At 39.1% G+C, this 12,093-nt stretch overlaps 1 protein-coding gene across 2 annotated transcripts in view; it reads right to left on the reverse strand.

Moving 5' to 3' along the window:
* LOC122548917 (1-phosphatidylinositol 4,5-bisphosphate phosphodiesterase gamma-1-like) overlaps positions 1–12,093 on the reverse strand; it is a 206,325-nt gene that overhangs the window by 80,718 nt on the left and 113,514 nt on the right. For both annotated transcript variants that reach the window (XM_043687892.1, XM_043687891.1), the window contains exons 5-7: positions 7,472–7,556; positions 3,241–3,321; positions 2,602–2,636 (exon numbers count right to left, since the gene is read on the reverse strand). In XM_043687892.1, coding sequence (XP_043543827.1) covers positions 2,602–2,636; positions 3,241–3,321; positions 7,472–7,556 — 201 coding nt within the window. The remainder of the gene's footprint in view (positions 1–2,601; positions 2,637–3,240; positions 3,322–7,471; positions 7,557–12,093) is intronic.

Below are 12,093 nucleotides of genomic sequence, written 5' to 3' on the forward strand. Positions count from 1 at the left end.
TCTCCCTGTGTCATAAAACACCATGTTGCTCGGGACTCATTTTTTTTTCTCTCCCATTTATAAGGCACAAATTTAATCACCTCAGGGTTTTGAAAGCCCCATTAAAGTGCACATGAGTGATCCCAGCGCCACTCACAGACCCCAAAATTTAAACTGAAACAGCATCTCCCCTTCTTAACACAGATAGTATAGATGCACAAATCAAAGTTAAAGCTATGAGTGATTCTATCCACTTTGGAATGGAAGTCCCAAAATAATAATAATATGTGATGAGCCCACAGATATTTACTCAACTCTGTTCAAAAGGGGCTGCTTTTACAAGCCTTGAAATAAATGTCTCAGCACAATGGTGACTGGACAGAATTTTACAGATCCACACAAGTTATAGGAAAGATATTATTAAGCTAGAGAAGGCTCAGAAGAGATTTGCCAGGATATTACTGGGTGTGGAAGATTTAGTTATAAAGAAAGGCTGGATAGGCTGGGACATTTTCCACTGGAGCATAGGAGATTGAGAGGTGATTTTATAGAGATTATAAAATCATGAGGGAATAGATAGGGTTAATGGTAGATGTCTCTTCCTTACAATGACCAAGACTAGGGGGGGGCATGCTCTTAAGATGAGAGGAGAGAGATTTAAAAAAGATATGAGGGGCAACTTGTTTACACAGAGAGTGATTTGCGTGTGGAATGAGCCTTCTGAAAGTGGTGGATGTGGGTACAATTACAATGTTTAAAAGACATTTCAATAGATACATGAATAGGAAAGATTTGGAAGGATATGGGCCAGGAGCAGGCAAGCGGAACTAGTTTGGGATTACCGTCCAGCATGGACTGATTAAATGGAATGCCCTGTTTCCATACTGTATAACTCTATGACTCTATAAGTGTCTTTTCCAATGGGGGGTAAGGAGCCTGTAAAATTTCCATATGGCCTTGCTGACACTTACCCTCCCGTCCTAACTTGTCTGCAATGTCACAGGGGAAGCAAGAAGGGCTGAGGGCAAACCGTCCAATCTCACATAAATTATTCATTAATTTCAGGGTTGCTGTCTGCTCCAGCTGTAACTTTGAGACCAGCGGGAGGGAAACAGTCAGTGACGGAGGGAAGCCAGGCAAGTATTCCTGCTAGGGTGAGACAGGGGGAAGGGGGTGCTTCCATCACTAGACCCCTCTCAAACGTGGACCCCTCCCTTGAAGGAATGAACTTCTCCTACCTAAACCAGACAGGTTGACTCTTGCACAAACTGGAAGCTACATACAATAATACACAAGGCGATGTTCTTTGCAGACAGAAAGAACAGGTTTAAGCAGAATGAAATAGGTGACAGCCATTCTCTGATCCTTTCCTCAGGACCATAACAGGCCAAATCAGAGTCACTCTGTCTGGTTTAAATTTAAACAAAGCTTGGCAGTTAATTTTCGATCATCACCTGACTGATGCATTCTCCATGGCAACACCTCTACCAGTCAGAATCCATTTGCTAATTAATCAGCTCTCTTTCTCATATAGTTTGCCTTTATATTGGTATTCTTGCAAATATCTTGACAAAAATAAGAGAAAAGATTCAACAGTTTGTGGATTGGAAATTTTTAACTAGCTGTTTTACTGTATAACCCTAGCAGTCAATGGTCAGTACTAAGTTTAAGAGCACAATTTTAGAATAAAGAATGTATTTTTTTCCAGAATGACGAGTAGAAAGAGGTGGAATTGAAATTCTCCCATCAGTGAAAAAAAATTACAAGGAAGGCTCCAAATATGAGAAACTTCAGTGACGAGAATAGATTGAAGAAAATGGGGCTGTTCTACTCGGAAAGAAGGATGCTGAGATCAGATTTGAAAGAAATTTTCAGAAACATGAATGAGCTGAATAAAGTTGATATGGATAAGCTGGTCGCACTCACAATTGAAAAATGAACAAGAGGACATAGATTTATAGCGATTGCAAATGAAGTGATGATGTTGCGAGGAAAAACATTTTTCACACAGTGAGTAGTTAAGATATGGAATGCACTGCCTGGAAATGTAGTGGAGGCAAGTTCTATTGAGGCACTCAAGATGATCATTTGGATAGAAATAATGTGCAAAAATATGGGGTAAAGGCAAGAGACTGGCACTAGCTAATGGGCCAAATGACCTCCTTTGTGTCATGCAGAGACTGTGATTCTGTGATCATTTGAAATGGGCATAGAAGTGAGTGATAAGATTAAACCTAGACTAAACCTAACACTCTTGCTTATCAGTCAGAAATATTTGTACTTTCAAATAGTAAAAGTTGTTTAAAGGTATGACAGACTGACTGGTCTCCTTCTGTGCTGAGTACATCCACGATCCACAGATGCTACAGTTCTCAATTGCCTGGATCATCTGCATTGATGTTTCATATAATATGTTCCAAGGAAAATCAATACATTCAGTAAAAAAGAAAACAATAAAGTTGGCCAGCTGAAAATTAAACCTGATTATGTTCAAAAAGAGCTTGAAATTAGATGTTCAGAGGGTGATTGTGTCAAAAGTTCATTTTTAAATAATGTAAGGGCAAGGGTCAAAACTATTTTTAAAAAATCAGAACAAATTCAAACCAATGAGAAGCTCCTTACCTCAGAGGAAAAGACAGCTCCAACTGCTCTATTATCTGTACACATAAAAGGAAAAGTTGCATCATCAGACACTGACCAGCACTTAGCAATTAGTTACATTGTGCAGTGTAATTGAGAGATTCACATGGTTTATTTATTGAACAGCCACTGAATATCTGAGAGAGGTGAATATGGACAGAGTCTAACTAATGTGATCAGCTGACATCTGTGTCGAAGTAATGGATTACAAAGAGTAATCGAGAGGATATAATCTAAGTGAAAGAGGGCAGATTTGTTTCAGTATATAAACCTAAGACATTTTAACAATAGGTACATAGGAACCGGAGAGATTCCGTCCATATATATTATAAAATATTACATTAAATGTATGCATTAAATGACCTTGTATGCATAACGTGGAGATTTCTTATGCAGCACATGTTATCAAGGAATAGGGATCATTGATATTCCAGGGAATAATGGATCCTGTGGTTACAGTGTACAACAAATGCATATGTTATATGGAAATAGCAAGAAATAGCATCCTGCATATGGGCTTGAAAATAACTAACCATGGGCACATTTTAAGGTTAGAGAAAGGGCAACAAGGATTCACTCAATGTGCTTGAAGTCAGTCTAATGCTCAAAGTTAATACTCACTGATTTCTGTGCATCAAACAACAGGTTTCTGTAGAAAAGAACGAATTGTGCATAGTTCATGTCCATCCTTGTGTCCACTTCCTGTCAGAGAGATGAAGAAAGCATAGGTTCAATGAATTCACAGTCTCTGTACACATTTAATGGCTGAAGGTGCTTTGTGCTACAATATCAGAAAAGACTGTATGTGATTTGGCCAATCCAGTTCATCCCTTCCCTATACGCCATGTACATATTGCTCTGTCATAATCCTCTGAATTTATTAAGTCTATCTGGGTGAGCAACGACCTGGTATGGCAACTATCTGTCCAGGAACATAAATAACTTCAAGGTTGTGTGCACAGCCCAGACCATCATATGGACTCCATTTACATTTCTCGTTGCTGCAGAAAGTCTGCCAATGCCATTAAAGAACCCTCCCACCATGGTTATGCTCTCTTTCAAGCACTTCCATCATGCAGAAGATACAGACACTTGAACACACGCACCAACAGGTTCAAGAACAGCTTCTTCCCTGCTGTTATTAGACTACTGAATGGACTTTCTAACTTCAAATAATGTTGACCTTGTTAATGTTGATCTTGCAGTGTAACCTATATGCCTCACTCTGCGTATGCACCTTATAATCTGTACGTTCTTACTTGCTATGATCTGGCTGTACAGCTTGCAAAGTTTTTCACTGTACTTAGGTGAACATGACTACAATAAAACAAATCAAATCAAATCACTTTTGAATAAAATTTCCAAAAGATTATTTTGCTGATCCTAGCGTTTATGTAGCAAATGCTCAAGGGTATCAATGTAGCATGATAACCGACATTATTGATCTGCAAGCAATTATGTCTTACACATGATATTCCCAAAATCCCAACTGGACCAGATCTATGGTGTTGCAGTGAATTTAATCTGTCTTTCCATGTGTTCTGATAACCTTAAATCTCTTTCAGATAGCCTTTAAAGAAATTAATTAACATTATCATCATTATAACAAAATGTCAACACAATATTTATATGATTTTAGCACAATGTCAACACCATATATTTAGCATCAATATTGTATTAATTTAGTTTCAGGATATCATTGGAACAGCATTGATCAACTGGTAACAATAGCACATCATTACCACATTACTAGTCCTGTTTTATTACAGCACTATCAAACAGTACTAAAAAGTACTAACACTCTCCGCATAGTATCAACACAGTAGTAGTTTCATACTTCATTTTTATTTTTATTTCTTCACAGGGTATTAATTACCCATCCCTAATGATAGTGTTTTAGTGTAGTAGTTACATGGGTGCTCACAAAGCATTAGCATAATATTGATAATAGCACAATACTAGCATAAGTTTAGTCCAGTGTTAATCTAGTGCTATAAAAGTTAATTATAATTAACATATAACTAGCAGAGGGCTGCATCTCTGAGGAAGGGCATGTGCCCGAAACGTCGAATCTCCTTTTCCCTAGATGCTGTCTGACCTGCTGTGCTGTTCCAGCAATAAAGTTTCAGCTTTGATCTCCAGCGTCTGCAGACCTCACTTTCTCCTGCATCTCACTGCAGCAGAGTAAGCGAAAGGGTGAAATAGTTCCAACAAGCAGCGTATTTTACATACTGTGGGCAGTATTACCAAAGGCAGAATGGGATCGTTACCTTTACAAGAGAAGTCTTGCCCTTCCAAACCTGCTGGCTAATCTGGCTGGAAGTTCCAGCAGTCCTGCTAACACCAAAAGCTCAGGGGTAAGGTGCTGCTGGTACTGCAAGCAGCCGTGAACGTTACAGCAAGTTACATGTTAGATATTGGACAGGATAACATGCTACATTAAAGGGTGATTTTTCAGCACCATAAACGTGAAATGATTGAATGAAAAATGTCAAGTTGCTATCATCTCGCCAGACCATAAGGCTGCTCTCTAATTTGAGAGAGATGACTGGTGGCAATTTAACTAGCAGGCCACCACACTGCAGACTCAGCAAGCAGTTGACAAGGAAAGCCCTTCATTATAAGCTCAGCTAGTACAGGGACTGAACCCACACTGTTGGCATGACACTGCTTTGCAAACCAACCACCTAGCCAACTCAGCTAAACCAATCCCCATGGAAAATGAATGGGTGTCAGCATTTCATGACTCACTTCCTAGAAATAAAAAAAAAGTAAAAATTTTAAAAGTGAATCTACTAACAATTGTATTTGGCTCCTAGAAATACAAGTTATATATAAAACCAGAGCTGTGGGCCCTTGCTTTTTTATTTCCTCCTAACAGGTGCATATGAATTATCCCGTTCATGTGGGTAACTTAAGGTAAAAACTTAACACAGCACACTGCAATTATGTGGTTGTGTTATAGGACTGGTGTATTGTTTGCAAGTGTGGAATCAGCTTACAAAAGCACAGAAGAAAGTGCAAAGTCAAATCTATTAATGTCAAATTAGCTAATATAATCATTCTTCTAGAGTTACAATAAATCAATGGTACCAAGGACATATCTCAAGAAGTAGCATCATCGCCAGGGCAATAGGAATCTGATTCCTCTAATACTACACTGGGGAAGTATAGGCCTTACATTATTCTGCTGTTAATGTTCCACTGAGTCAACACCCTGTAGGAATCATGGTTATTCCAAACCTGACAGTTTTTTCTCCCATCTTCAAAAATGTAAAATGCATCTCTGAGTTATTGGGATCCATATGAAAAACTTTGCAGCTGAAAGGACTTGTGATACATCACAACATGTTATGTGCTTTCATGAATTAAAGATTATAATTGAGGGACATCTATATGACCTTTACAGTCATGAGGACACTACAGAATATTAACAACTTGATTGTGATCTTACCACAGAAAAAGTTCTGTGAAGAATGGATGAATTATATATTTTCATATTTACACTTGATCACTGTACATTCCAAAGCAAAAGTACCTTTCATACATAAATACATCAATCAATTTGCACATCGCAATTTCTCCACAAATTGTAAACGAATGAATGAATGACCAAGTAATCTGTTTACTTTGAGGAGGTAATGAAAGCCAAGGAGATCAGATTCTATTTTCTAAACCATTCTTATGGGATCTTTTCCAGCCTGCCCCACATCCCTTCCCAAGCAGATGAACTTTGACATAAAGTCATTAATATCTAACATTCAATTACACTCTTTTGTTGTGAAGCTTCCAACATTCTGTGAAGATAGCCCTTGCTAAACAGGCCAGAGCTGTCTTGTTCCAACTTTAAGACTTGTCTCTGAACACATGGTTTGGATTCAAACGTTAGTTTGGCCATACATAGCCAAACATCTGATAGGCATAGGCCAAAAAGGAGGTGATGGTGCAGTGATATGTCATTGGATTCAGTAATCCAGATGTACGGACTAATATTCTGGGGAAATAGATTTGAAGCAGATATAATACTTGAGGTCAGTTTAAAAGAAAATTACAATTAAAAGCTAGTCAAATAATGTAATCATTGTCAATTGAAAATTCCATTTCGTTCGCTAATGTTTTTTAAGGAAGTAAATCGAACAAGATTCCAGACCCAAAGCAATGTGTTCTGCTGTTAGTAAGCCAGATGGGCAACAAATGTTGGCCTTGCTAGTGACGCCCAGATCACACGACAGAATAAAACTAAATTCAAGACTGAGCAAATGTTGACTTTAATTTCAGGTAAAAAGTAAAAAAGTGTGGCACTGGAAACACTTTTGCCCTAAACATTGACTTGCATACTCCTTGGAAGTTGCCTGACCAGCTGTGCTTTTCCAGTGCCACACATTTTCACTCTGATCTCCAGCATCTGCAGTCCTTACTTTCTCCTTTAGTTTCAGTTAAGCCTACTTTAAGAGATATACACATGAACTGGAGAAAATTAGGGGCAATAATAATGGGCATGGAATTGGCATTAATTGGATAGTCTTTTCAATAAATTAATTCAGGCACAATGGGTGGAAGAGCCTCTTTCTGTGCTGTAAAACAATGTAGTTCTAAGGCCACAGTTCGCGGTTGCTGTTGGAATGAAAATGTCATAGTTTTATTGACAATGTACTTAAGGAAAATGGAGGTGGTCTGGTTTTCCTTGAGAGCTTCCTGATCTGTCAATGTTGGGCATTGCAGCAAGTCCTGGCATAGCCTCAGTCAAGGAATAATGTGATGGTGATTCTGAGAACCTTCTATTCTCAGTCATGGGATTCCTCAGAAAAATCGCAATATTGCAAATAGAACTCAAGAAAATCTTTCTACTTACCAACAGCCTGTCCCGCAAGAATCTCATATTTGGGACTCTGTAGTTAACTTGAGGAAGCATGACCTTTAGATCCTTCACTGTGATACTGAAAAAGAAACATCAGTACACATATTTAATAAGCACACAACACAATAGCACCACACAAATAGATAGCAGCCAGTGAAGGTAAAGGGAAGGTATAAATAAGTGAAAGACAGAAGGGTAAGGTGAATGGATGTCTGAGTTTAAAACAACAGTAATGTGTACTTAAATGGGATAAAATTTCAGTTGCATCACACTGTAAACTTTTGCTATAAATTCTATGCCTTACAATCTTATACTCCACAACTACCTGATGAAGGAGCAGTGCTCCAAAAGCTAGTGCTTCCACTCCAAAAGCTAGTGCTTCCAAATAAACCTGTTGGACTATAACCTGGTGTTGTGTGCTTTTTAATTGTGTACTTAAATAGCACCATTAGCACAGCAAAACACCCCAAGGCTCTCTACAGGTGAAATTAAACATTTGACCACAACCACATAAAGAGATATTAAAGCAGAATAAAATGTAGGCATTTGAGATACTTTAAAGGCCTTAAGCACTGAAGACCCAGCCATCAATGATAAGCTAGTTCAAATCAGGGAGGTGGAAAAGAACAGAATTGCAGGGTAGCACACAAGTTGTAGGGCTGGTGGAAATTACAGAGACAAAGAGGGCTGAGAGAACGGTAAGATTTTGAATTGAGGATGAAAGTTTTCAAATCAAGGTGTTGGTGAACTGGGTAACATGGATGTCAAAAAGAACAGGGATGATAGATGAACAGGACTCAGTGCAATTTAGGGTACAGGAGGTAGAGGTTTGGATGACCTCAGACTTATAGAGGGGAGGAATTAGAAAGATAGCTTGAAATACATTGGATTAGCAGGTTTTTCAGCAGCGGATGAGTTAATCAGAATAGAATTTAGTGTTCTTCTGTATGTCACTTTAGTGATGGTGCAAATATGCGATCAGAAGCTTACCTCAGTATCAAACACAGTACCAAGGTTGCAAGGCAGTCTTGGTTCAGTCTCAGAAAGAGAGAAAGAGCGAGAGCAAGAGAGAGACTTAAGTCAGTGCCTAAGGAACAGCGTTATTGGCAGACAGCACTGACAAGGGGTTTGAGGAGCATATCAGTATTCAATCAAAATGAAATTCAGCACCTCTGGTACTGGATATCAGACAAGCAGTCAGGCACTGAAACAGAAGTGCATGGGTTAAGAGTTATTTGTGAGTATGTTCCATTTGGTCCGATGTTAAAGTGGTGCTATTTTCATCAAATGGCAGTATATGGTTGAGAAATTAAAGGGGTCAACTAAGGGGGAATACCAGCGACAGTGGTCTGGAACTGGGAAGAAAGACTTGAGAAACCATTGGAGGTTGAATCTCTGAAATGAGTCAAAGGGAGTAGGAAGGCAGGAGAGAAAGATAAAGGGTAAGAATTGGTGAGAACCTGATGACAGAAAAGGGTTAATGGTTTGAGGATGCAATGGGAAGAAAAGGTGAGTGGGGACTAAATGAATAGCAGACAGTAGGAATGAATGAATGGTTTAAGATTTTAATGGAAAAAAGGCAGAGGTTAGAAATGAATGAACATCAACCGCATCATCTAGTTATCACTCTCAATCTGGTTTATGCACTTCACCTTTCATATGCCTCAGGCTACAACTCCTATTCTTCTACTTCTGGTTGAATTGCAAACTCTTGAATGAAGATAGAGTTATTGAGTCCTTTATTGGTCTGTTGTAATCATACCAGCCTCCACCACTTTCTCTGGCAGCTCATTCAATACATGCAGCACTCTCTGTGTGACACGTTGCCCCTTAGGTTCCTTTTAAATCTTTCCCCTCACACCTTAACCCTATGCCCTCTAGTTTTGGACTCCCCCAGCCCAGAGAAAAAAACCTTGTCTGTTTACCCTATCCATGCCCCTCATGATTTTATAAACCTTTCTAAGACTTCTTCAGAGATATTCCAGATATCTGCATGATACTCCAATGAAAATAGCTCCAGCCTAGTCAGCCTGTTCCTATAGCTCAAACCCTCCAACTCTGGCAATATCCTTGTAAATTTTTTTTTCTGAACCCCTTTTGAGTTTCACAACCTCCCTTCTATAGCAGGGAGACCAGAATTGTACCAATGACAGCAGCAAAGAGAAGAATATGCCAAAGAGTATCTGTACCAGAATACAACTCTATTTGGCTCCACTGCAAACCTCAAAGTGTTCTGATCCTGGGTTAGAGTGGTGCTGGAAAAACACAGCAGGTCAGGCAGCATCCAAGGAGCAGGAAAATCGATGTTTCAAGCAAAAGCCCTTCCTGATGAAGGGTGCTGCCTGACCTGCTGTGCTTTTCCAGTACCACTCTAATCTAGACTCTGATTTCCAGCATCTGCAGTCCTCACTTTAGCCCTGCTCTGATCCTGTCCCACTGAAGCTGAACTAACTCTTCATTAGGTCACAGAAAAAGTGTATCACTCACATTGAACAGTTTTGATGGCAAACAGTTTTCTCCAGCAGCTTAAATAGGCTATTTCCTGATTGAATACCTTGGTGAAATAAATTAAGACAATGTACGTTGGCCTCCTTTTATCTTATAGCTGCTGGACTGTAAAGATCATGTCAGTTATAGATCTTCCAGTTTGGAAACCACACTGGATCTGCAGCCTGACAAAGTCTTGAGCAAATACTGTACCCATGATGCACAGTAGCGAGGTGCCTCAATGGTTGTAATCACCACTACAGTCACCTTTGTTCTTGCACAGAATCACAATCTTTGCATCAACATATCCTAAGATACTACCATCTCTCTTCAGCAGTGACAGTAATGTTTATACAGATGCTGGAGGAATGTTGGTTTCACATAAGTGATGAGTTCTGGTGTTATAACATCAGTGTGTAAAGCTTTGTCTGTGGCAATTGAGTAAATAGCTTTGCTAAGCTCATCCACTTTGAGTCTGATATCCAGCTCTGCTATAACAGGCAGGTTTTCTAAGTTGTTTAGAGTTTCTGTGGTTAGCCTTCTTCCTTGAATAGAACTCAAGGTCATGTTCCATCCATCTCTCTAAATGTTTATTGCATTCAACAATGATCTCCCTTTGTTTTCAATTTATATATTTATTTTCTTTGCTGACCACCCTGTTGTGTTTTTTTGATCCCTTCATACATTTTCCTACCATTTCCTGTGTTGAAAAACATCTGGATATTCTGGCAAGTTGATAACCAGTAGTAACTGGTGCAATACCTAGCAGTCTGTTGGAATGTACTTTCAGCAACTCATTGTGCATGTAATATCTGCTCCTTCAGATCTTCTAGTAACTAATAACAGCAGATACAGAGCTTTATTTTACTCCTGTGTTGTCCTGTGCTTTAAACCAACACTGCTACCTACCCAGAATATCTCCAGCTATGTATGTAACTCCATTATTTGAGATTATACAAGTTATCAAGTATAGCTCTCTAATGTGATATCTAAATTTATCTCTTCACATGCTCATTCTAAATTGTTGCTTGCTCTCACTGATGTCAGCCATAGAATAAGTTACATCATCAATGTTACAATCTCATTAAAGTCTGGTCCAATATAAAATCAGTTCTTTCCCATTAACAGAGGTATTGATTTTTCATGCCTTTAGTTTTGTCTTAATCTACACTCATTTGTTTTGAGTGTAGTTTTAATCTACACTCAAAACAAATGTCAATTCATGAAATTTGCATCATGCCAACTTTTGCATGGGGTCGGGTTTATATAATGAACAGAGGCAAGAGTGTGGTGCTGGAAAAGCACGGCAGGTCAGGCAGCATTCGAGGAGAATTGATTTTGCCCGAAACATTGATTCTCCTGCTCCTCGGATGCTGCCTGACCTGCTGTGCTTTTCCAGCACCACACTCTCGACTCTGATCTCCAGCATCCGCTGTTCTCACTTTCTCCTATATAATGAGCAGAAAAAGGTTTAGGCAAGGTTTTTGCAGAATCAACGGGAAAACTCAAAGCAAACTCAAAGGTATCATCAAAGCTGGTATTGAGTTGCTGGCATCAAAGTTTCATCAGCCATTTGAACTTAACATCAACATGGCACAGTAGTTAGGCAAAATTTTGGCATATATCCAGGATACTCCTGACTGGAGACTGTTTCTAATAATAATTGTTGTCTTTCGGTGTGCATTTACTGTAGTAAGCAGAGTTACGACAGTAAAGGACAAGAGCTATCAAATGATGACCATAAAGCCATTCTCGATTGTCAGAAAAAAATCTGGTTTACTAATGGTCCTTTAGGGAAGAAATGCTTAACTGGTCTGGCCTACATGTGACTCCAGACCGACAGTGCTCTGTCTGTAGGCCCGTGGAACATAGACTCAGCATAATTGAGCAACTGAGACTAACAGGTTTTCCAGAAATCTGACAGATGATGAAAGATTGACATTAAAAGGGCATTGCCCGTCAGAGCTTTCCTTTCACAAGACAGATAGCCATGTATGCAAACCGTATTCTCGTTCCAAACAGTGATTGGAATTTAAATTTGCCAGGTTTTACAATATTTTATATTTGGCAGGAGTCTAACGTGGGAGATTTCAACCTTCTGTCTTTTTGCCTTAATCTTCTACAGATGT

Source organism: Chiloscyllium plagiosum, chromosome 4 (assembly GCF_004010195.1).
Source record: "Chiloscyllium plagiosum isolate BGI_BamShark_2017 chromosome 4, ASM401019v2, whole genome shotgun sequence".
In the NCBI taxonomy this organism is placed as follows: domain Eukaryota; kingdom Metazoa; phylum Chordata; class Chondrichthyes; order Orectolobiformes; family Hemiscylliidae; genus Chiloscyllium; species Chiloscyllium plagiosum.